Source organism: Sus scrofa, chromosome 17 (genome assembly GCF_054392235.1).
Source record: "Sus scrofa isolate SSC_HxYL_T2T_F1_AM1 chromosome 17, Sscrofa_HxYL_maternal_Yorkshire_Landrace_v2.0, whole genome shotgun sequence".
NCBI lineage: Eukaryota > Metazoa > Chordata > Mammalia > Artiodactyla > Suidae > Sus > Sus scrofa.
The window spans coordinates 26,905,181-26,930,419 of record NC_139399.1 but is presented as its reverse complement, the minus strand read 5'-3'; the positions used below and the strand labels follow the sequence as shown (position 1 = coordinate 26,930,419).

Genomic DNA, 25,239 nt, shown 5'->3' with positions numbered 1-25,239 from the left:
AACCTATATGTACATGTTGGGAACTAGGTAAATTATTTCAAGGCAATGAAATACTACATGCTCAGGAAAAAGGGTAAAGGAATGATGGTAGCCTCTGGGGAGGGCGAGGAAAGTCTTTTTTTTTTTTTTTTTTTTTTTTTTTGCGCTTTCCCTACTATGTGAATTTTGTACCATCTGCATTTGTCGTCATTAAACATCCTCAAAATGTTTAGAGGAAAAGGCTCTGATGTTGATGTGAAGGTTAGGGCGATTAATCCTTTTTTTTTTTTTTTTTTCCTTTTTCTGACCTCTAGAACCTGACAGCATTATTGAAAAGGCTTCTTACTCAGGCATGATCAACCCCAGCCGTCAGTGGCAGACACTAAAGCAGAACACAGGGGTTGCCCACTTTGAGTATCAGATCCGCGTGACCTGCGATGAACATTACTATGGCTTTGGCTGCAATAAGTTCTGCCGACCCCGAGATGACTTCTTTGGACACTATGCCTGTGACCAGAATGGCAACAAAACCTGCATGGAAGGCTGGATGGGTCCCGAGTGTAACAAAGGTGTGTGGGCATGTGCCCGATGGGTTAACTAGCTCCCGGTAGCCGTCACTTTGGGTGGCCCATCTCACCTGCCATCAGGTGGCTGTCTCGGGTGGGATGAGATTTGGCCTGTTTTTCCAGCCCCGAAGCATGAAGATGCTGTTGGTCCCTTGTCCCCTGGATGCTCTGAGCGTTGGCTGCTAGCATCTCACAGCAGTCCCTTCTTTGGAGCATTGTCCTTGTCTAGACAGGGGACACTCCACACCCCATCTCTCCAGTTCAGTCTGTGAATGGCTGATGAGGGTGTATGAAGGCTAGCCCCCCATTGTCTTAAGTCTCTGCTGCGATTCATGCCCAGACACTGCTCCCAGGATCCAGCTGAGGCCAGACAGCAGCTGAGACCACATTCTCCCTCAGTTCCTCCCCTGCCCCATCTGCTGCCCTCAACCCCCTTCCTTGTACCTGAACCCCCTTCTCAGGCTGTGCTTTGAGGGAGCTGCCTCAAACAGATGCCCAGTGGGACTGGGTTAGCCCAGCCAATGTCTGGACAGATGATCTTGCAGAAAATGACAGCCCCTGAGCTCAGGGTGGCCTTAAGGCAGCATTCACTGGACATCTTTGGGAGCCGTGGCCTTGAAGGAGGGGGCAGGTGGTAAGGCTGAGCTCTCATACTTGTGCAGAATTGAACGCATCCGCGATAGAATAAGCTTTCAGATGTCCTGTCTACTGTCCCAGCCCTGTCTGCTAGAATTCAGTGACTTACCACATGTTCACAGATGTTCACAGAATGATCTGTGGACTCAACCTTTACAAACTTCTGATTCATAGCAAATTGGTGGGTGATTCTGATGAACCAGAGAGTAGGCCCTCACAAACATGAACACACTCTGCTTATTTCACATAATTTGATGAATTCCTTTAAGATAAACTAAAATGTTAAAATGAACTTTTAAACTGAGACTGAAGGGCAGGGCAGAGAGAGGAATTTGCTGGTCTCCTGGGTAACACTGCTTTCTTAAATCGTTAGAGACAAAAGTTTTAAAAGTTTGGCTTTTCTGGGATCCAAATGAAAGAATTGATAGACGTATTTTACATAGTTGGAATTCTAAAAATCAGTGACGATTACTTAAAAATGATCTGCCTTGTATTTTTTAATGTCTGTTCAAAAGAAATTTTTTTTTTTTAATAAAGGAAGCATGATTGCTTTGTGTGGATACTTTGCAAAAGTGCCATCATATCCAGCCTGTGGATTAGCCTGCCATATGCAGCCGGCCTGGTTGGCTTTGTGAGTCCCATGTATTTTTGAGACACCAGGCATTTGGTTGGCGGGTTTTAAGAAAGCTGGAGTTCATCTGAATGTGCCCTGATGGGACTGAGTGGGTGAGATGAGAAAGGATTAGACCTTTTTGCTTTTGGCAAGGGTGGGAATTGGCCTGGAGCAGAGTAGCCATTGTTCCAAGACTCCAGAAGCTCCCCTCCCCCACCAACTTTGCCTGCATTTTGTCCCCAAACAGTATCATGTTTGAGAATCTGCTAGCACGGCCTTGAAGTTTAAAGCTTTGTTATTTAGTCATCTCCCATCTTCCTTTTCTTACAGTGGACTTGATATGAGATCTCTTAAAATAGCGGATTTTGTCGGCTTAATGGACGGGGCATTCTCCTGATGGTGGCAGGGGCAAGAAACTGGCATCATGCTGACACATTCTTCTGTGTTTTTCTTTTCTTTCTTTCTTTTACAGCTATTTGCCGACAGGGCTGTAGCCCCAAGCATGGGTCTTGCAAACTCCCAGGTGACTGCAGGTAAACAACTAAACTGTTTTCTAGTAATTTTCTCTTTCATGCAAGAGGAGGAATGACTTTATTGTGAACAAGCCTCTTTTTTCTTTGGAGGACCAGAAAGCGTTACCAGAAAAAAAAAAAAAAAATTTCAAATAGGCACATCCGAAGCTTATTAAATTATACCAGCTGTCTGGTGGAATGCACACACGCCTCTCTTGGAAAAAAAAAAAAAAGAAAAAAAGAAACTCTTGTGGGCAGAGTCGGTGACTTCATGTATTAACTGTTCTGTAAATTGATAACACGTTTTTATAATCTTCCCCTTAAAGTGCTAATGGACTAGATGCAGGGGTATGGGGTTCCTTTCTTTGCATCTCTCCTCCTCCTCCCTCACCAGGCCTGGTGGTTTTCTGTCTCCCAGCCCTCCCCCACTTTTCCCATCAATAGGGGAAAGTGGAGCATTCTTTAGAATGGGATTAGGACAATCTCCTGGCCCCTTAGCAGGCGGGAGCCAGTCCGGTGCTGAGAGGTTAATGGCTGCGCTGGAATCTTGTCAGTTGAGCCTGATGAATGTAGACTTTTGCTGCTGGCCTTTGAAGTCTGTTCTTTTATGGTCCCGGACAATGCAGAAGCCAAACAGAGACTTCCCCCCCACGGCTTCACCATTACAGTTTTGGGAACTTCTTGAAATATATATACATCATGCCAACCTGGGATGGTCTCATTTCAGGAAATGTTGCTGGTGTCTGTATAGCATTTTTTTTTTTTTTTGTCTTTCTCTCTTTTTAGGGCCACACCCATGGCATATGGAAGTTCCCAGGCTAGGGGTCGAATTGAAACTGTAGCTGCTGGCCTATGCCACAGCCACAGCAATTCGGGATCCTCGCCACATCTTCGACCTACACCACAGCTCACGGCAACGCCGTTCCTTAACCCACTGAGCGAGGCCAGGGATTGAACCTGTGTCCTCATGGATGCCAGTCAGGTTCGTTAACAGCTGAGCCACAACGGGAACCCCTGTATAGCATTTTTGACACAAGCCCACACTTTACTCTCCTCCCAAATATAATGAAGGATTTAGCCGATTTAATGTGACATGAAATGGGTCCTTTGGGCCTGTCATCTTTACCTCCAAAGCCACCCTGGTTTGAGCCAAGGGAAACTTACAAACCCTTAGTCTAAACCAGTGCATCTCCAACTAACGTTACTTGGGGCTCTTGCGACAATACAGGTGCTGATGCCGCAGGTCCCGGGTGGGCCCAGGCCTCTGCATTTCCACGCATTCCCAGTGATGCTGTGGTGCCTGGTAGGGTCATTCCTTGGGAATTCACTGCCCCCCAACCTCACTTCTCAAAGTCATTCCCTGATTAACCACAGAAGTGTGGAAAATGCAGATTCCCAGGTGGCTCCTAAAGCCCTCGGTCGGGCCCCGGGAATCTGCATTTTAACAGGCTCACCATGGCCACATGATTTTTGCTGCTCAGAAAAATTTGGAGGCCCGCCATGGTCATCTTTACCTTCCTGTGTCTGCCCCCGCCCCGTCCTGCTCCCCTCCCGTGCCACCAGGAGCTCGGAGCTCTGAGGCTGAAAGTAAAATAAAAACAGGCTGGCCTGAAACTTCAGAAAGATAAGTTTTTCTGGAAGGCTGAGGGGACTTTGCCAATGAATCCCCATGGGTGGCAGCTGTCAGGTGTGGAGCAGGAACGCCCCAGCCTTAGCTCTTCCTGGAGAAGGGCGTATTGGAGAGAGTCACATCAGAAGTGACTTAGGGCCTGCTTGGTGCTCAGCTCAGATGAATATCAGTGGAGGCCAATCTAGATTTCTGCTACTGTCATCAGAATAAACACAACTGCTGCCCTGGGGAGGGCCCTCCCAGCCAGAACAACAGGCTTTGTTTCCCGAATTTAGCCCTTTCTCTTTCGAAGTCTCCCTCCCCTCCCTGCCTGGACACGCAGGGCCTTATTTACTTAAGATGTGACTTTCCCACACGTCATTTGCATAGTCTTCCAGCCGATCTCCTTCTCCTTCTCTTGAAAGACAGAAAAAAAAAAAGCAAAACAGAACCTTCTAGCCTAGGAAGTTCAGGTTGCGTCCAGCTCCAGAAATAGCTGGATGGTAGGTTACCTGGAAGTTGTCCTTCAGATCCTGTGTTAAACAGAGGTGTGTTTTGCTTTGTTTCCCCACATGAGAAAACTTGACTGGTTCCCCGGTCAATTTGGATTCCCTTTTCCTGGGCGCACATGGTGGCTTGATGGCAAGCCTGCCAATAATATCAGACTTAATTATGAATCATCCGAGGAGGAAAGTCACTTCAATTTCTCATGAGAACCTTAATCATAGATTATTAAACTGGGATAACTTTGTGAATGCCTCTTTTAGGGTCAGTATTTTTGTTTTCTTTTGAAGTCATCCGTGGCCTCTTGTGGTTCCTTTTTTTATGCTTGGGGATCTAGCTATCATTAATTAAGATGTGGGGGGTCGGGGGGAGTCCTCAGCTGCCTCTTCTTGCTTTTATTCAGCAAATTGAAGAGATGTCGTGATCCTTAATTTGGAAGGGAATGTGGGAAAGGCAGCAAGGATAATGCTATTTCCAAATCCGTTCGATTTCTTGTTTTAATTCAGTGAATTTTGCAACCATCATCACAACCTAACCGTTCCCTTTTTAATAGCTGTCTTTGAAGCGAAGAATATCAATCTTTTACCAAAGGTGAACCCCCAACCTCCCACTAACTCGAGTGTCCACATTTTAAAAAAAATCCCTGCCAGAGGATTTACTTTGTTCTTCTTTTAGTCCTTTAAATAGTCGCTTGTTACTGAGACCAGTGTTTCGTTTTAGAGAAACCGGAATCCTTTGTCTGATTTTTTTTTTTTTTTTTTTAAACCACACATCCTGGTGATTCTCTGTATTGGGGCGTGGATGTCTTGTTTTTAGAAGTTAGGAAGTGGTAAGTCAGAATTCTCCAGGGTTAAGTTGACTTGTGGCTGGGGGTGATGAGCTATTACCAGCTATTAGCTGGATCCCTATCATTTTCCCATGACAGGGATTTTTCGCCTGCCTCCAGCTCTCTAGAAACTGAAAGCCTTTTCCGTCTTGGGGTGCATGTTGTCCTGGGTTACATCTGAGCAGCTGGTCCTGACCCTGGTTTTCCTGGGTCCTCTCACGGAAATACCTGCCTATCTCTGACTCTCACTCAGCCCACCTTCACTCCACCATGGAGCCTCCCCCCAGCCCCCTCCTGTTTGCTAAAGCTTGTCAGAGGGCTGGAAACTTGAGGGGAGAGGAGCTGAGATCCTAGCCCAGCTGAAGGTTTATGTTCCTGTTGATTGGGGATCAAAGGCACCCCTTTGGGCCTTTTAAAAAGGAAGCTCGACTCCCTTCCCCGCTATTAGATAAACAGAGTTGACCTTTTTAATTTATTTTTTTGGCAAAGCGAGAAATAACTCTAAAGTAAATTAGCATAAGCAGCTGTGGTTGCGGCTCATAAATTATCGATGGAATTGCTTCCCTCACCCTCTCTGCAGAAATGGGTTCAGAGACCTACCACTCCATCTCGCCCTCCTCATTTGATTTCCTGAAGCCTCCTTCAGAGGCACGTTCCTGCTGCACTTGGTGTCTTCTTGTATTTTTGTGCACTGGGGCCGTGACTTGCCATTGAGACAGAGCTGCTGTGTAAAACTTGTGACGTCCATGTCCACACGGCGGCTGTTGTTCCCAGAGGCAGAGCCCTTTCCTTGATTTATTCCACGCCCTGCCCCCCGCCCGCCCCGGGCCCATCTGGGGAGCCTGGGAAGAGAGAGGGGCTTTGTGAAGGGCAGCCCCGCATGGGCCCCTCCCCAAACAGCCCTCTTCCTTTTGTCGCCTGGGAAGGACCTTGATCCAACTGTGAAAATGTTTATTTAGAGGGAACCCCCGGGGAGACCTCAAAAGTCTCCCGAACCTGCAAGCCTGGGCTTTGCATCCTTGCGTTCTTCTGGCATAGGTTGCCTGGCAAGCTCTAAAGGCTAAAGAGGGTGTGCTGTGTGTCCCCAGGTGCCAGTATGGCTGGCAGGGCCTGTACTGTGACAAGTGCATCCCGCACCCAGGGTGTGTCCACGGCACCTGTAACGAGCCCTGGCAGTGCCTCTGTGAGACCAACTGGGGCGGCCAGCTCTGCGACAAAGGTATGTCCCCCAGAGGTCGGGATGTGATGGGGAGGAAATTTGGTTCTTTCTTTTTTTCTCTTTTTCTTTTTCATTCTTTCTGTTTTTTCTTTTCCTATTCTCTTTCATTCTGTCTCTCATTCGTTCTTTCATTATTTCATTCATTCTTTTTTTTTTTTTTTTTTGTCTTTTTAGGGCCGTACCCATGGCATGTGGACGTTCCCAGGCTAGGGGTCTAATGGGAGCTACAACTGCTGGCCTACACCACAGCCACAGCAACTGGGGATCCGCGCCACGTCTGCAACCTACACCACAGCTCCCGGCAACACCAGATCCTTAACCCACTGAGTGAGGCCAGAGATCGAACCCACAACCTCATGGTTCCTGTTTCATTCATTCTTTCCTTCTTTTTTATATAAAGAAACATTGTTATTTTGATGATAGATTCAAGTCTTCAATGACTTGCAGAACTTCTGACCAACTACTTTCAGACACTTCGGGTTCGAATTGTTCTATTATATCTGTTCTTTTTTTTTTTCATTTTTAAAAATTTTATTGAAGTGTAGTTGATTTCTAATGTTATAATTGCTGTACAGTAAAATGATTCAGTTATACACATACACACATCCATTCTCTTTCAGAGTCTTTTTCCCGTATAGGTTATCACAGAATAGTGGGTGGAGTTTCCAGTGCTACAGCAGGTCCCATTAACCATCCATTCCCTATACAATAGTGTGCACGTACCAGTCCCAGATTCCCCCCATCCATCACTCCCCTAGTTTCATTTATTTTTATCTGCAGGGGCTTTTATTCTGAATCTGTTTGGATTTACCTTTCACACTGTGCATTTGGGGTTCTTTCCCTTTGGTTTTTATTTTATTTATTTAAAAGGAATGGGTCTAGGAATGCAAGGGCTTGGCCATCTTTCTGGTCCTTGAACTTCTTTGGGGTCTTTTTGGCAGATCTCAACTACTGCGGGACCCATCAGCCGTGTCTCAATGGGGGAACCTGTAGCAACACGGGGCCTGATAAATATCAGTGTTCCTGCCCCGAGGGGTACTCAGGACCCAACTGTGAAATTGGTAAGTGGTCCAGGCACAGTGAGATCCCTTTGTCTGTATTTTCTGTCCACTCCACTTAAATGCGCTTAGGGTGAGAAGATGCAGATACTCTCCAGAGTTAAGACCTGTTATCCCAGCAATTCCATGGATCTTTGAAACCTCCTTGGAGTTGCTTAAGTGTTTTGGATGTTGCTGACCAGCATGAGGGGTGGGGTGTGCAGGGTGGTGACCAGTACCCAGGTCCGAAGCGGGGAGGAGAAATGTGGCTGGAGAACTTAACGAGAGAGATGATTTCCCTTCCTCCCTAGACACACAGCAGGGTTAACTTACAACCCACACGGGCTTTATCTTGAAATGAGCTCTAGCCGGTGGCCTGGGGATGGGGAGTGGTGAAAGTGAGGTAGCCTCTGGGCAGGCTTCCCTTGCTGACTGCCGTGCTGGTGTCCACAGCGGAGCACGCCTGCCTCTCTGATCCCTGCCACAACAGAGGCAGCTGCAAGGAGACCTCCCTGGGGTTTGAGTGTGAGTGTTCTCCGGGCTGGACTGGTCCCACGTGCTCCACAAGTAAGTCCAGGTTTTGGCCTCTTTCCTTTCTTGCGGGGGCGGGGGTGTGTGGGAAGGTCGTTGTGTCGAGATACAGGGTTGGAAGCAGGTACCGGGGCCCTATGGGGGTCTCGGGGGTGGGTGTGGTCAGCAGTCTGGTGGGGAGTCTGGCCTGAGGTTACAGCCTCTGCACTGGGAAGCCTCCAGGAACCCCCATCTAGCCCACTAAGTTAGCACATGCATCTGTGACCAGAAGAAACTTCTCGGGGGGCAGCCCCTTCCTTTGCACATGTTCCTGGAGCTCTTCCTCCTCTGAATGGAATCCTGGTTATTCTCGAAGCCGTGGAGAGGCTGCCTGTGCAGGAGGTAGTCACCACTGAAAGTCCCACAGGGCCAAAATTTTCAGAGGGACCAGGCTACAGAGTGGCGGTGGCTGCGGGATATGGCTGCACAGCAGGACCACCCAGTGTGTCCTCACAGGACAGATCCCTGGGTCCCACAGTTTCCCTTGGGAACTGGGGAGCTCATGCTCTGGAGTTCTGAGGTACAGCCAGGCCTGAGAACTGCTGTCATCGGCACCCCGAGAGCAGCATGCCACACAGTTAAGGATGTGGGTTCTGGGGTTGTTCGACTGGGCTGGCACCGTAGCCCTGCCCACCCCTTGTGGTACTCTGGTTGCTGCCAAACCATGCCCTGTTTAAAGGGGAGAGCAGCAATTCCCATCTCCTGGGGTTGTAAAGACTCAGCAGGCAAGTTCGTGAGGAGAGTCTGGCACTGCCTAAGTGGGCAAAAGTTGAATTGTTAGGTAGCCTCTGGAGTCTAGTGCAGAGATGAGAGGATGGGTGCCCCAGGCCTGTTATTTTGGGAAAACTCTGTAAGCCAATAAGACTGTGATTTTTTTCGCCAGTGAAGTCACCAGTGAAGAAGCTATTTTTCCTTACCTTTCCTTAGTTACCTCTGAGCCACAGTGACACTTAATCTATTTTTTAGGGCTGCACCTGTGTATATGTAAGTTCCCAGACAAGGGGTCAAATCAGAGCTGTAGCTGCCAGCCTACACCACAGCCACAGCAATACTAGAACCCAGCTGAGTCTACAGCATGCACCATGGCTCACAGCAACGCCAGATCCTTTAATATACTGAGCGAGGCCAGGAATTGAACCTGCATCCTCATGGATACTAGTCAGGGTCTTAACCTGCTGAGCCACAATGGAAACTCCCACGATAACACCAAAGACACTTTTCTTTAAAAGTAAGGGGTAGGGAGTGGTAATGAGCCCAGCTAGTATCCATGAGGATGTGGGTTTGATCCCTGGCCTTGCTCAGTGGGTTAAGGATCTGGCCTTACTGTGAGCTGTGGCATAGGCTGGCAGCTATAGCTCTGATTCGACCCCTAGCCTGGGAACTTCCATATGCCACTGGTTCTGCTGCCCTAAAACGTTAAAAAAAAAAAAAAAAAAAGAGTAGCCAGTGAGTTCCCTTGCGGCGCAGCATGTTAAGGAACTGGCATTGTCACTGCAGCAGCTTGGGTCCCTGCTGTGGGTAATTGTGGGTTTGATCCCGGCTCAGGGAACTTCTATATTGCCGCAGGCCTGGCCAAAAAAGAAAAAAGAGGAGTTCCTGTTGTGGTGCAGCAGAAATGAATCTGACTAGGAACCATGAGGTTCCAGGTTTGATCCCTGACCTTGCTCAGTGGATTAAGGATCCGACGTTGCCATAAGCTGTGTGTGTCGCAGACACAGCTCGGATCTACCATTGCTGTGGCTCTGGCGTAGGCCAGCAGCAACAGCTCCGATTAGACCCCTAGCCTGGGAACCTCTGTATGCCGTGGGTGTGGCCCTAAAAAGACAAAAGACAAAAAAAAAGGGGGGGTGGGGGGAAAGAAAGGGTAGGCAGAGATAGATGCCCCCAGTTTTCAAGGGCTGATGCTCTGGGAATCCAGCCGTCTCCTCCGCCCGCTTAGGTAGGGGATTAAATGAACTGGGCCAGTTGGGGATTTAAAGCTAAAATCGGGCCTCATCGTCCTTGTTGCAGTCCCTTGCAGCAGGTGTCTGGCTCTTAAGTGAAGGCTCTTCATGCGAGGGGTGGGATCACATTATCTAATTGTCAAATGGATTGAGATTAAATTGCTCACCCCTCTCCTCTTTTGTCGAACAGACATTGATGACTGTTCTCCGAATAACTGTTCCCACGGGGGCACCTGCCAGGACTTGGTTAACGGATTCAAGTGCGTGTGCCCACCCCAGTGGACTGGCAAAACGTGCCAGTTAGGTAAGAGAACTCCTGCACCGAGGTTGGCCTTGGTGATAAGCTGGGCTGTTCAGGAAGACTAGCGTGTGGCCAGCAGTGCCCGTTTGTTTGCCGTCGTGCTGAGAAGTAATTTATTACCAAGAGTCCCGCCAGCAGGCCCAGGAGGAATAACTCACATGCAAATACACTGGCCCTTTTAGGCCCTGTGGGAAAGTCGTGGGATTCCCTGAACCATGTCAATCGTCTGTCTGAGGAGTGTTCCGCTGGGTTCCAAACGGGGATGATCTCATGAGGAATGAGCTGTCTGCATTCTTTTTGCCACATTTAAATCCCAGCAACTAGGCTGGGCTGGATTCTGCACAGAAATGCCTGGTGGCTTTTTGCTTTCCTGTCGGGGGCTTGGTTGTTAGCAGTGGCCAGAAAGTTATCAATTGACATTCCTTATGGGATCCTGGCTAGGGAGAGGGTTCAGATGTGCGAAATAGTAGCCCTCATTTAGCTGGCTTATTAAAATGTCTCATTTCACACAAACTATTGACATGGATTTGTTTGTTTTGTTTTTTTTTTTTTTGAATGGGGGGAAGGTAGGGGTAGAACCCCACTTCTCACTGTTCATCCCTCTTTTCTTTCAGATGCAAATGAATGCGAGGCCAAACCTTGTGTAAATGCCAAATCCTGTAAGAATCTGATCGCCAGCTACTATTGTGACTGCCTCCCAGGCTGGATGGGTCAGAATTGTGACATAAGTGAGTGAAACTGTTTCCATTTTGACATTTATGGAATTTGGGCATTGAAGGCATATGCCATCCATCCTCAGGTTGCATTTCTGGTAGAAGGAAAAGCTTATAGAAAGGAATGTTTTTTGGAGGGTCCAGTGATCAGCACAGAAATGAAAACACACACATTATCAGGCTCACAAGGCAGTAAAAGGGCCAAACTCTGAATAGGTGGCTAAAACAATTATGTGAAGTTTTAGGAGCTCAGTCTGAAAGGATCAGGGAGTGTTCCCATATGGTGTAATAACCTTATCTCACCGGAAGCACACGGGAAATCTGATTGGAAGTTTTTAATCTGTCCTGAGCTGAGAAGCCTTTTCAATTAAGCCCAATTTCACTGTAAATTGCCTCTCTAATGTGATGACTTGTTTATTTTTTAGATATTAATGACTGCCTTGGCCAGTGTCAGAATGGCGCCTCCTGTCGGGTATGTAAATCTTCGCTTAAATCAAAAGCTTAGTGATTGACTAGTCTTAGGATTTTATATGACCCTGGGGAGGCTTTGTCCCTGGGAAATTTTAAAATGCAGGTGAAGGAGTTCCTGATGTGGCTCAGTGGTAACGAACCCCACTAGTATCCATGAGGATACAGGTTCGATCCCTGGCCTCACTCAGTGGGTTGAGAAATCTGGTGTTACTGTGGCTGCAGTGTAGACTGGCAGCTATGGCTCTGATTCGACCCTAGGCCTGGGAATTTCCATATGCAGCAGGTGCGGCCCTAAAAAGCCAAAAAAAAAAAAAAAAATGCAGGTGAAAAGGGAATCCCTAGACGTTTCACTGAGGCTCCTGTTACTCCAGCCCCCAGGGAGGCATCTTAAAGGCACACAGGGAGGAGTTCCACCCTCATGTGTGGGAAGGATCTGCATCTCTTGCAGTGAACTGGCTGAAACCGCCACAGTCACGCAGAACTGCTAAAGCCCTGTGTTTGTGGAGCACCGAGATAAAAAGCCTGTCTTTCTCCCCCTCCTTTCCTCCTCCAGGATTTGGTTAATGGTTATCGATGTGTCTGTCCACCTGGCTATGCAGGAGATCACTGTGAGACAGACATCGATGAGTGCTCCAGCAACCCCTGTCTGAACGGGGGTCACTGTCAGAATGAAATCAACAGATTCCAGTGTCTGTGTCCCACTGGTTTCTCTGGAAACCTCTGTCAGGTGAGCCGGCCAAGAGCCTCCGATGGCCAAGTTTTTAGGGGGAGTCTCCCCCCACCCCCACCACTGTCTGGAGCCTCCTTTTGACTAGGGATCTCTGCTAGATGCACGCTGGTGGAAGGAGACTGATGAGTGATTATTGCGGGTGTCTGTAGCCTGTCGATTTGTCTTTGCCGGTTTCAGCCCCAGACCCAGCACCCTCCCACCCTGCCCTGTTTTTTCAAATAAGAACCTAGACAGTCTCTGGGACACAACTGTACGTTATGCTGGGTGTGCTCCTAATGGAAACAGACAGAGGGACTCAGATTCCAGTGGCTGCTGCCCCAGAAGGGTCAGAATTACACCTTCGTCTTACTTTGTCCCCCCCACTCTGGTCCTCGCAGCTGGACATCGATTATTGCGAGCCCAATCCGTGCCAGAACGGTGCTCAGTGCTTCAACCGTGCCAGTGACTATTTCTGCAAGTGCCCTGAGGATTATGAAGGCAAGAACTGCTCCCACCTTAAGGACCACTGCCGCACCACCCCCTGTGAAGGTACCCCCCTCCCTGCCGGGGTCCTGGCTTGTCTGCAAGGCTGCTCCTCTTTGTCTATCTGTCACTGCCTTGGGACACTCGGGGAGGGGAGGGTGGTGCAGGGTAGTGTCAATTGAAAACCACTGACTTGGGAGTTCCCGTTGTGGCTCATCAGGTTAAGAACTCATATCCAGGAGGATGTGGGTTTGGTCCCTGGTCTCAATCAGTGGGTTAAGGATCTGGCTTTGTCACAAGCTTTGGCATAGGTTGCAGATGTGGCTTGGGTCTAGCATTGCTGTAGTGTAAGCCGGCAGCTGCAGCTCCAGTTTGACCCATAGCCTGGGAACTTCCATATGCTCTGGGTGCTGCCCTAAGGGAAAAACAACAACAACAACAAAAAAAGCAAAACCCCGGAGCAAAGCCAGAACATGTGGAAACAATCTCTTCAGGCCCCCTGCGAGGGAACTGTGACTCCAAGTAGCCCGGGGAGAAAAGGAAATTCATTTAGCTTTCCTATCCTGGGGGGCAGCGGGGGGGCTGATTGGCATGCTGAGGCAGATTCCTCAGGGTTCCCGTGTCTGAAGAACTTTCTGCCAGGTGGTATCTGCACTGTCAGGTGTGATGGCCACGTGTGGCCATGGAGCCTTTAGAGTGTGGCCAGGGCAACTGGAAACCCTGATCAACTTAGGCTTAACTCACTTGAATTTAAACAGCCGCCTGTGGCTGCGGTATGAGATGGCCCTGCCTTCAGGGTTCTGTAAGTTTGTCCTGGCACCTTGAATGCTGATAGGTGGAGGGAAAGCGGTTCCTTCCTTTGCCAGCTTCCAGCAAGTTGGGCAGATGTAGGAGGGAGGATGAACAGGGCCTGCAGACATGAGGGCTTCTGGCTCCAGAGGGAGAAACTGCCTTAAGGTCTCCCCTCTGCCTGGAGTCTCCGCTTTGCCTGTCACAGTGCAACATGGCACACGGCCAGTCTTGGTCCCTGAGGTGCTTCTTGGCTTATTCCCCTCATTAGCCAACAGGCGTCTGGCTCCAGGGGAGCAGGCGTGGCATGGGGCCTGGGCTTAGGGATGCTGGGTCTTCAGGTGCTTGGTGGGGACCTGAGCCTAAGCCTGTCTCGCAGTGATTGACAGCTGCACGGTGGCCATGGCCTCCAACGACACGCCAGAAGGGGTGCGCTATATCTCCTCGAACGTCTGTGGACCCCATGGGAAGTGCAAGAGTCAGTCAGGAGGCAAATTCACCTGCGATTGTAACAAAGGCTTCACTGGAACCTACTGCCATGAAAGTAAGACCCCTCCCCTCCCCTGCCCAGCTTGGGGAGGCATCTGTGTTTGAGAGTCATTTCAGTGGGGACCAGTCCATGTCACCATCCCATCTGGGATCTAAGACTGAGATCATGTTTAACTTACGACTGACGCTTCTGAGTCTTCACGTTTATTTTAGAAGGTTCTGGAACCTGACTAGATAGGGTGGTCTGCTTTCCATAGAGATTTCTTCCCCACTGTCACCAAGGAGAGGACATTGATTGAGTAAAATGAACAGGGTGTTCTCTGGAAGCCCCCTCTGGATAAACTGCCGGCTGAATTCAGAAACAGTCCTGACAAAGAATATGGAGGTGCCCGGTCTGTTTTCTCAGGAGAGGCCAGGAAATCTGTTAGAACAGTGCTTGGCCATGGTGTTAATTGTCCTTCGTTTACCTTCTTTTTGTTTGTTTTCCTTCCGTTCACAGATATTAATGACTGTGAGAGCAACCCCTGCAAAAATGGTGGTACTTGTATTGATGGCGTCAACTCCTACAAGTGTATCTGCAGTGACGGCTGGGAGGGGGCCTACTGTGAAACCAGTGAGTCCATGGTCCTTTGGGGACAGACAGCTCTGGGGACATGGGTGGGGAGAGAATCAACATGGGAGGCCTTTAAAAACGTTTTTTTATTAAAGTATTTTTGATTTACAATGTTCCATCAATTTCTGCTGTACAGCAGAGTGACCCCGTCATACATAGATAAACATTCTTTTTCTCCCATTATCTTCCATCACGTTCTATCCCAAGTGATTGGAATAAAGCACAGCAGGACCTCAATGCTTAATCCATTCTAAATATAATAATTTGCATCTAATCCCAAACTCCCAGAAACTTTTTTTTTTTTTTTTTTTTTTGTTAATGGAACTATCTGGAAGTAAGACCCCAGCCATTCCTGTGCTGGGGATAGCAGGGCCTGTGCCTCGTTTGCATTTGTTGACAGCCAGTGGGAGGGCACCTCTTGGGAGGAGGAGCTATAGAATTAGACTCTTGTCATGAGGATGATAAATAGCCCCGTCTGCAAGGAGAGTGATCATCTTTTGTGTTTTGATTGTCATTTCTGCACATTTTTTGTCTTTTTAGGGCCCACCTGCGGCATATGGAAGTTCCCAGGCTAGGGGTTGAATCAGAGCTGTAGCCTGTGGCCTATGCCACAGCCACGCCAGATCTGAGCCGCGTCTGTGACCTACTCCACAGCTCACGGCAACACCGGATCCTTAACCTACTGAGGGAGGCCAGGGATCCAACCCGCAACCTCATGGTTCCTAGTCGGATTCGTTTCCTCTGCCCCATGACGGGAACTCCTGCCCATTTTGATTTTAACTTGCATGGCCTACCGCCTGTCTGCCTGGCTTGTCGGGGGCTCCTGTATTCCTGGGAAAAGGGGACTGTGTTCAAGTCCCGGGATGGCTCCCCGGGGGTTGGAACTTGGCGTGGGAAGCAGGGGGTGAGGTGGAGAGACGTGTCTCGGAGCGTGTAAGGGCCAGGGAGCATCTTCAGCTGGGTATCTCCTCTGTTTGCAGACATTAATGACTGCAGCCAGAACCCCTGCCACAATGGGGGCTCGTGTCGCGACCTGGTCAACGACTTTTACTGTGACTGTAAAAATGGGTGGAAAGGCAAGACCTGCCACTCACGTAAGTGGTAGCTGGCCGGGATCCCTCCCCGTCTTCTGTGAGGGGGGTCTGGCCCGGGGCTCACGCTGGGATCTTCTCCTCCAGGTGACAGCCAGTGTGATGAGGCCACATGCAACAACGGTGGCACCTGCTATGATGAGGGAGACACTTTCAAGTGCATGTGTCCTGGAGGCTGGGAAGGAACGACCTGTAACATAGGTACCTTTCTGCCCTGCTCCCCTGTTCCCGCCCCCTCCCACCCCACCCCTTGGGATTCACTGGGTGTGGACCTGAGTGCCTGTGACTGTTTTCTAGGTTCTGGTTTTTGCCCCTCTAGACTGTCCTTGGATCCTCAGGGAGGGTGGTCTTGTCTGTTCTTGTCTCATAGCCCGAAACAGTAGCTGCCTGCCCAACCCCTGCCACAACGGGGGCACCTGTGTGGTCAACGGCGAGTCCTTCACGTGTGTCTGCAAAGAAGGCTGGGAGGGGCCCATCTGTACTCAGAGTGAGTGTCCCCTCACCCCCCACCTTGAACTTACTGAGGGTTGCTGGAGCACATCCTGACACACCCCCCCCACCCCCCAGGGACTGGGCAATGGAAACCAGAAGCAGAGCTGTTTGATGTCTGCTTCTGTCTCACCTGGGTCTGTTCTAATGACTTGATGGGCTGCAGCCCTGACCTGGGCATGAGAAAGTCGCCGAGGAGATAAGTGGAGACAGATGGTGTCTTGGTTCCCAGCGCTGGTCTGACCCAGGAGCCTGTCTCAATCCATTCTCACACTCCCTGCCCACCCCGCCCCGGGCCTCTTCCTGTGTTCCTGTGTCCCACGGCGAGCGGAACAAAGTGTGGTGTGGGCCTGGTTCCAATTGAGCAGAGGTCTTAAGCTCATTTTGCTGGTGTTAACGACAGCTTTATCATTTGGGTATCATGGAAGTTGCTGGTGTTTTCACTTAGGGCTGAGACGGCTTTGCCCTTGGAGGGCCTCGCTGATAAGTGGTCTTTTTACTTTGCAGATACCAATGACTGCAGTCCTCATCCCTGGTAAGCATGCCCATCGGGTACGCGGGCACTTGTGGGCTGTGACGTGTGTGGGCATCTCCTGGGGATCTTGTTTAAAATGCAAGTTCTGATTCAGGAGATCTGGGGGCTGTGGTGGGCTGCAGATTCCTCTTTTCTGACAAGCTCCTAGGTGATGCCTTCCTGCTGGTCCAGGGACCACACTGGAATTAGGTTGTGTCTTCACTGGGAGCCAAGAGTCTCAAATTTGACTGTACACAGGAATCACCCAGGGAGCTTTTTCTTTTTTTGGGGGTGGGGGGCTGCACGCACAGCATATGGAAGTTCCCAGGCTAAGGTCAAATTGGAGCTGCAGCTGCCAACCTACGCCACAGCCATAGCAATGCAGAATCCGAGCCACATCTGCAATCTACGCAGCAGCTAGTGGCAACGCCAGATCCTTAACCCACTGAGCAAGGCCAGGGATCGAACCCACATCCTCAGGGATACTAGTTGGGTTCTTAACCCTCTGAGCCACAACTGGAACTCCTCAGGGAGCTTTTTATACGTTCCAGTGCCTGGGCTATAGCCGAGACTCATGAAAGTAGACTCTCTGGAGTTGGGACCCGGGCATCAGAGTTTTTAAAGCTCCCCCGGAGCAGTGTGCGTGGGCATAGCTGAGGGCCACCAGTCATAACTGGCATGGCTCCCTTTGAACCAGCAGGCAGAGTGGTGGACTGAGGTAATAACTGGGGGTCTTTGCTTTCGCAGCTACAACAGCGGCACCTGTGTGGATGGGGACAACTGGTACCGTTGTGAGTGCGCCCCTGGCTTTGCTGGGCCCGACTGCAGGATAAGTAAGGACCACCTCTGTCTGGTTCTTCCCACCCCCCACCCTCACTCCCAGCCCTCCACCTGGGAGTGTTCATCTTGCAAACAGTTACGTCTGTGGCTCTGAGTAGCCCTGGCATGTCCTCTCTGGTTCCACCTGGGACCAGGACACCCCTGTCTGGACCCTCCCAGGTACCTGCCAGCTCTTCCTGGGGGGGGGGGGGGAGGCACAGCCCTCCTTGTTCCAGGGCAGAGAGTACCAGCCACAGAACTGGATGATTAATCTACTCTCAGGCCCTAAGGAAAGCGGGTGCTTCTCTCCATAATTAACGTGAAATTATGGGCCCTTCGATATTGCTGGTGGGGGCAGAGCTAATGCTGCAGAAAGGACCAGGGCTGTGGTTTCCACAGCTTGATCCTGGTGAAATGATTAAAACAGAAAATGGGGCCAGCAGTGCAATTTTTCAGGAAGCTCAAAGTTTATTCTTTATTTTGCCCTTTTTTTCTATTTTTTTACATGCCCTTTGGCCAAAAAAGTTGATCAGTTAGTTGTTTTGTTTTCAATGGTTGCACCTGCAGCATGTAGACGTTTCAGGGCCAGGGGTTGAATCTCAGCTGTACCGCAGCTTCAGCCATGCCAGATCCTTTCATCTCTTGTGCTAGGTTGGGAATCGAACCCATGCTCCTGCAATGACCCGAGCTGCTACAGTCAGGTTCTTAACCCACTGTACCACAGTGGAAACTCCAGTCACTTTTTTGGTTTTTTTTTTTTGTTCTTGACCCCGGATTATTTGAAATTTTACTGGTGCTTAAGATCCCCAAGTCTGGGACTTTTAAGAACTACTATATGGGGGATGTATCTAGTAGATATATCTCTTTCATGTTTCTGAGTCCAGGGTTGGCAACAGTGGCCTGGTGGCCAAATCTGGCCTGCTGCCTGTTTTTGTAAATAAAGTTTTATTGACACACAGCCACGTTTTTGATTATGTACTATCTAGGGCTGCTTTCATGCTGCAGCAGACTTGAGCAATTGTGACAGAGACTGTGGCTTGCAAAGCCTGAAATACTTGCTGTCTGATCCTTTTTAAGAGCTTTGCTGGTCCTTGTTCAAAATTGTATTATCAGAGAAAAAGGAACTTTAAAAGTTGCTGCCTCCACAAATGACTGTTAGCTAGTGGTTAGTGGTGATCTTTGGGGACAGTGACTGGAGACTCAGGAGTATTGATGATCCGTTTCTTTATTTGGTTGCTGGTCGCAGGATGAAAATTCTTCAAGCTTATATTTGGACACATGTTCTCTTTACGTTTTGTCATTGAAACCTTAGGAAAACATGGTGGCTATAGATGCCACCTATGATGGCACATGATGGAGGATAATGTGAGAAAAAGAATATATATATATATGTGTGTGTGTATTTAGTATGACCCAGTCATTCATATATATATATATATATATATATATATATATATATATATATGTTTGACTGGGTCACTTTGCTGTACAATAGAAATGGAGAGAACACTAAGTCAACTATAATGGAAAAAATAAAAATCATTAAAAAAAAAAAAAACTCCAAACAACAACAAGAGAAAAACATGGTTGCCTCCCACTGGACCCTAAACTTGAAACTGCATCTCTCCTAGACATCAACGAATGCCAGTCCTCACCTTGTGCCTTTGGGGCGACCTGTGTGGATGAGATCAATGGGTACCGGTGTGTCTGCCCTCCAGGGCACAGTGGTGCAAAATGCCAGGAAGGTATGTGGGCCAGGCCCCAGTCACCGTTTTCCCTGTTTGAGTGGACACTATTCCAGGAGAGAACACAGAGGGGATTATACACTGGGGACCACAGCAAAGGGGAAACGAGGTGGCTGTTGGTTTTACCCAGCTGGTGCCACAATGATGCTGTGTGACAAACTGTCCCCAAATTTTGAGGTGTTTATTTGTATTGCTTGTGGGGATGTGGGGCAGAGCAGAATGAATGATGCCATGGGTAGCGTGCCAGGTCTGTTCTGTCCACCCTGCTCCCTCAGACCGGCACTGTTTCACTATTTGGGGCATGTCCTTTTCCTAGCAGACAGCAGGCTCACCAGGGGCCAAGCTCCCCTGGGAGAGAGACTGCTCATCTCCCGCGCTGCACGGACCACCACTGGTCACGGGGCCAAGCACAGAGGGCGCTGAGGAGGGAGGGACACTGGCCCATCGTGGGAGCACCTATGTTGTCCCTGGGCAAAGGGCAGCGGGTGTAATCACTCCTGATGGGTGGGGAGTGAGAAATCGGGAGAACCGTCTCCAGAAAGGCCACTCCTCCCACTCACGTGTGTCTGCCTCAGTTTCAGGGCGACCTTGCATCACCGTGGGGAGTGTGATCCCCGACGGGGCCAAGTGGGACGACGACTGCAACGCCTGCCAGTGCTTGGACGGGAGGATCGCCTGCTCGAAGGTAGGCGTGGGCCCGGGCCGCCCGCGTTCTGGAAGCGCCGATAGGCGTCTCCTGAGCTGGCTCCGTCTGTCTCTGCAGGTGTGGTGTGGCCCCCGCCCTTGCTCCCTCCACAAAGGGCACAGCGAGTGCCCCAGTGGGCAGAGCTGCATCCCCATCCTGGACACCCAGTGCTTCGTCCGCCCCTGCACTGGTGTGGGTGAGTGCCGGTCTGCCAGCTTCCAGCCAGTGAAGACCAAGTGCGCCTCCGACCCCTATTACCAGGACAACTGCGCAAACATCACGTTCACCTTCAACAAAGAGATGATGTCACCGGTACGAGACACCTCCTTGCTGGCTTAGGAGGGGCGGGGGGTGTGTGTTTGCCCTAAAGCGGGGGCGTCACGAGCTTGGATCCCCTCTCTGGAGCCTATGCTTGGCTTGAATGTCACCTCTTTCAAGGAAACACCAGCCACAGCTGTGGTATTCAAAATATCATTCTAGGGTCTCACCACAGAGCATATTTGCAGCGAGTTGCGGAATCTGAATATTTTGAAGAATGTCTCTGCCGAATATTCCATCTACATAGCTTGCGAGCCTTCCCCTTCTGCGAACAATGAAATACACGTGGCCATTGTAAGTACAGACCTTGGGTATCACGCTTAGTTATTTGATTGCAGGGCCGCTCACAGACTGCCCTGAGCCAGGAGCCAACTGAGCAGACAGGTTGAGGGAGAGCTTGACAGATGTGGTCAAGTCATTTCGAATAGAGGCCGACTGTTGAGCGTTCCCCGACCCTCCAGTCTGACACTGCTTCTCTCTCCAGTCTGCCGAAGACATCCGGGATGATGGAAACCCCATCAAGGAGATCACCGACAAAATCATAGACCTTGTTAGCAAACGTGACGGGAACAGCTCTCTGATCGCTGCCGTTGCGGAAGTGAGAGTTCAGAGGCGTCCTTTGAAGAACAGAACAGGTAGGTGGCAGGGGACAGGGGTCCCTTTCTGGGAGGACGGTCACCTCCATCTCATCATTAAAACCAGTACAACCTTGTGTCCGATAGAACCACCAGGTGAGAGTTACCTGGTGGCTCCCTACTCAAGGACCTCCCCGTTTTTTTGTTTGTTTTTTTTTTTTTTTTAGTTTTTAGTTTTGTCTTTTTAGGGCCACAGCCGCGGCACATGGAGGTTCCCAGGCTAGGGGTCCAATTGGAGCTACAGCTGCTGGCCTACACCACAGCCACAGCAACGCAGGATCCAAGCCACTCTGCGACCTACACCACAGCTCATGGCAACGTGGGATCCTTAACCCACTGAGCAAGGCCAGGGATCGAACCCGCAACCTCATGGTTCCTAGTTGGATTCGTTTCTGCTGCGCCGCGACGGGAACTCCAAGGACCTCCCCATTTTTAAGGGAGAGAAAAGAGGCCATCTGATGTGACCAGGGTTACATGGCAATGGGCAGAGGTCTCCCTAACTTATTCCGTCTGGCTGGCAGGCAGATGTCCCTGTCAGACACACGCCTTATCTCTGAGTCCATCGTGAAGCCCAGGGCAGAGCATGGCTGTGCCTTGAGCTCATGTCTGGGCAGGGCCTGCCTTGTGCTGTGATGTCAGGGTGGGTGTGGGGGGAAACAGCCCGTCTCGAGCACTGAGACACAGGTTTAATAGACAGCTCGACGGCCAACTGGACACCCGGAAGCATCACTGTTACAGTGAAGTGACCTCAGGCATCCATGCTAGGACCCTCTTTCTGGTGATTCTGAAAATCAGCTCCTCTGACGAGCTGCCTAAGTAGCCAGCCTCCCTGTGCCCCTACCCCCAGTGCTGCTCTTCCCCACAGGGAGGTTGGAGACCATATGAGCTGCTGCTCAGTCTGGCTTCCCCGAGGACCATGGTCCAGTCTCCCAGGGCCCTGGTCCCAGCTCTTAGTGCGCTGGGAAGTGACTATGTGCAGCTGGGAAGCGGGGCTCGTTCCCCTGTCTGTCTCAGGGGCCAAGCATAGGGAAGAGAGGTGGGCCCCGAGCCCTGGGCGCACTGCTCACGATGGTGCTCCTGCCTTGCAGATTTCCTGGTGCCCCTGCTCAGCTCGGTCCTGACGGTGGCCTGGGTCTGCTGCCTGGTGACCGCCTTCTACTGGTGCGTGCGCAAGCGGCGGAAGCCCAGCAGCCACGCGCGCTCGGCCTCGGAGGACAACACCACCAACAACGTGAGGGAGCAGCTGAACCAGATCAAGAACCCCATCGAGAAGCATGGGGCCAACACGGTCCCCATCAAGGACTACGAGAACAAAAACTCCAAAATGTCCAAAATAAGGACACACAACTCGGAGGTGGAAGAGGACGACATGGACAAGCACCAGCAGAAAGCCCGCTTCGCCAAGCAGGCCACGTACACACTGGTCGACAGAGAGGAGAAGCCCCCCAACGGCACGCCGGCCAAACACCCAAACTGGACAAACAAACAGGACAACAGAGACCTGGAGAGCGCCCAGAGCCTGAACCGCATGGAGTACATCGTATAGCAGACGGCGAGGCAGAGTCCCAGGGCGCCCAGGGCTTTGCGCCTCTCCCGCTGTCCTGTCCTGTCCCGTTCCGGTCCGAGGCTGTCGTTGACTTAGAACCCTTGTGTTAATTTAAGTTCTGACAAGCTGGCTTACACTGGCAATGGTAGTTTCTGTGGTTGGCTGGGCCGAGCTGCATCTCACAGCTATGCAAACACCAGGCCCCCGGGGCCCCGCTTCCCCGCACCTCTCGGATCAGGCTCCCAGGAGAACGCCCGGCCCCCCTAGGCCTCCGGCTCCCACTTCTGCCAGATGGTGATGCAGTCTTAGGATCATAGCTTTTATTTATATTTATTGACTCTTGAGTTGTTTTTGTATATTGGTTTTATGATGACGTCCAAGTAGTTCTGTATTTGAAAAGTGCCTTTGCAGCTCAGAACCACAGCAACTATCACAAATGAGTTTATTATTTATTTTTTTTATTGTATTTTTGTCGTTGTTGGGGGAGGGGGGGGGCCTTTGATGTCAGCAGTTGCTGGTAAAATGAAGAATTTAAAGAGGAAAAAATGTGTCAAAAGTAGAATTTTGTATAGTTATGTAAATAATTCTTTTTTATTAATCACTGTGTATATTTGATTTATTAACTTAATAATCAAGAGCCTTAAAACATCATTCCTTTTTATTTATATGTATGTGTTTAGAATTGAAGGTTTTTGATAGTGTTGTAAGCGTATGGCTTTATTTTTTTGAACTTATTTTCTTATTACGTGTTGCCTATAAGCCAAAATTAAGGTGTTTGAAGATAGTTTAAGACAATAGGACAGGCTTTCCATGCCTGGAATACTGGTGGAACTTTTTTCTCGTACGACGTCAGATGTTTAAAACACCTTCAATAGCTTCCCTTCAAAACACGTTTTAAGGACTGACTGAGGCAGTTTGAGAATTAGTCTAGAACAGGTTTTTGGTTTTTTTTTCTGCTTTAGACTTGAAAAGACAGGCAGGTGATCTGCTACCATGAGCAGTTTAAGGGAACAAGTCGAGCTATGACTAAACGTAGCCAAAACATGAGTGGTTGAATATCATTAAAAATATCTAATTAATTGTGTGAAGTTGGAAGCACACCGATCTTATTTTGTAAATTCTGATTTCTTTTTCACCATTCGTCATGTAAGACTGAACCACTTGTAGATTTGATTTTTGTTGTTATCTACTGCATTTAGGGAGTATTCTAATAAGCTAGTTGAATACTTGAACCGTAAAATGTCCAGTAAGATCACTGTTTAGATTTGCCATAGAGTACACTGCCTGCCTTAAGTGAGGAAATCAAAATGTTAAGACATTTAAGATCAATAAGGCTTATTAAAAATAGTGATTTCGTGGGTTCACCATTGAGACCTTGTATTGTCCTCTTCCTGTTAATACAGACATCAACCTGCATCTTCGATGTGTTGTTCCTGGCAATAAATTTTGAAAAGTAATATTTATTAAATTTTTTGTACGAAAACACGGACCCGTGTGGCCTCTTCTGAGCTTACGTAGTTCTTCTGCCCGGCTCTGCTTGTACCTTTGCCACTCTGCTGGCCCAGCCCCGGTGCCCTGGTGTGAATGAGAGGTAGGCAGTGATTGACAGGGGCCCGGATCAAGAACGGAAAGCCTTTGGTCTTTTCAGCCATAACATTCATCTGAAATTCTCGAAAACCTGAGGGGCTGCTGTGAAGCTGGAGCTGTGAGGCCCCTGTATTGGGGGCCTTGGTTCCCTCATTATTCAACAGCAAGTGTGAATACTGCTTGAATAAACATCACTGGATTAATGGCCTGCAGTGTGAAGGTGAATTGTTTCTGAGCCCTCGGGGAAATGCCCACCACACTGAGAGTTTTGAATAGCTTGGAATGGGCACTGGGGGATGAAGAGGAAGGCTGGATGCCCGCCACTCCCAGTTGCTTGGAAGAATATTAATATTCTGTCAGCATCACAGACCACACCCTCCTGGCTCTGGTGCACGCTTATGCCTCCTGCCTGGTTTCCCCACAGGAGGTGGTGGTTACAAGCTTCTGGGGTTAGGGCCACCGACTACTCACCTCATTCCCAGGGACTGATTGAGCTCTAGCCTCACCGGGTGGGCTTGGGGTGCCAGGTGATGGGCCTGCTGTGAGGTGCCAGCATCAGGCTGTCCTTACGTGTTCAGGGCTGGAGAGCCATGGTCCTTCCTTGTGGCTGCTGGGGCCAGAGACCAACAAGTCCACCCACATCGCTAGAGGGTATGGGGTGCACTGAGGAAGAAGCCACCGGTGACAGGCATGTGGATGGCTGCCAGCCACCTGGAGAAGTTGCCAGGAGTTCCCTTCTCTGGTTAGGGAGCCAAAGCTTACCCTCCTTGGAGCTGTGACACTCAAGGCTGTCTAACCCCTTTCCAGTCTTCATGGTATAATTCCAACTGGAGCGACAGGAAAAGCTATGGGGTGTTCATCTTCCTGCATCCTTGGGAAATGCTTCTTTTTCTACCAGTTGTGTCCTGATTGGCATCTTGGTTAAGAATGGGTGGTGTGGGAGTTCCCGCTGTAGCTCAGGGGTAATGAACCTGACTACTATCCATGAAGATGTGGGTTTGATCACTGGTCTTGCTCAGTGGGTTAAGGATCTGGCGTTGCTGTGAGCTGTAGTGTAGGTCAGAAGCTGCATGCGTGTGTGGCCCTAAAAAAAAAAAAGAAAATGGATGGTGGGATTGAAGTGTCCCTTGTTTCTTGTGTGTGCGGAGGCCATCAAGGGAGTCAGGGACTGTGTCTTGGCTCATTGGGGAGGCAGCCCATATGACATGGATAGTGATGCATCCAGGCT

The 25,239-nt window shown here is 49.7% G+C and overlaps 1 protein-coding gene across 2 annotated transcripts in view; it reads left to right on the top strand.

Annotated features, from left to right (window-relative positions):
- JAG1 (jagged canonical Notch ligand 1) overlaps positions 1-23,907 on the top strand; it is a 38,380-nt gene extending 14,473 nt beyond the window's left edge. For both annotated transcript variants that reach the window (XM_005672699.4, XM_085003090.1), the window contains 23 exons: positions 294-548; positions 2,267-2,327; positions 6,334-6,464; positions 7,406-7,525; positions 7,955-8,068; positions 10,205-10,318; positions 10,930-11,043; positions 11,454-11,500; positions 12,053-12,226; positions 12,607-12,757; positions 13,860-14,024; positions 14,469-14,582; positions 15,563-15,676; positions 15,761-15,874; positions 16,044-16,160; positions 16,670-16,697; positions 17,424-17,509; positions 19,127-19,240; positions 19,816-19,925; positions 20,004-20,237; positions 20,406-20,537; positions 20,728-20,878; positions 21,967-23,907. In XM_005672699.4, coding sequence (XP_005672756.1) covers positions 294-548; positions 2,267-2,327; positions 6,334-6,464; positions 7,406-7,525; positions 7,955-8,068; positions 10,205-10,318; positions 10,930-11,043; positions 11,454-11,500; positions 12,053-12,226; positions 12,607-12,757; positions 13,860-14,024; positions 14,469-14,582; positions 15,563-15,676; positions 15,761-15,874; positions 16,044-16,160; positions 16,670-16,697; positions 17,424-17,509; positions 19,127-19,240; positions 19,816-19,925; positions 20,004-20,237; positions 20,406-20,537; positions 20,728-20,878; positions 21,967-22,424 — 3,218 coding nt within the window. In that variant the 3' untranslated portion in view covers positions 22,425-23,907. The remainder of the gene's footprint in view (positions 1-293; positions 549-2,266; positions 2,328-6,333; positions 6,465-7,405; positions 7,526-7,954; positions 8,069-10,204; positions 10,319-10,929; positions 11,044-11,453; positions 11,501-12,052; positions 12,227-12,606; positions 12,758-13,859; positions 14,025-14,468; positions 14,583-15,562; positions 15,677-15,760; positions 15,875-16,043; positions 16,161-16,669; positions 16,698-17,423; positions 17,510-19,126; positions 19,241-19,815; positions 19,926-20,003; positions 20,238-20,405; positions 20,538-20,727; positions 20,879-21,966) is intronic.
- The last annotated feature ends 1,332 nt before the right edge of the window (positions 23,908-25,239 follow it).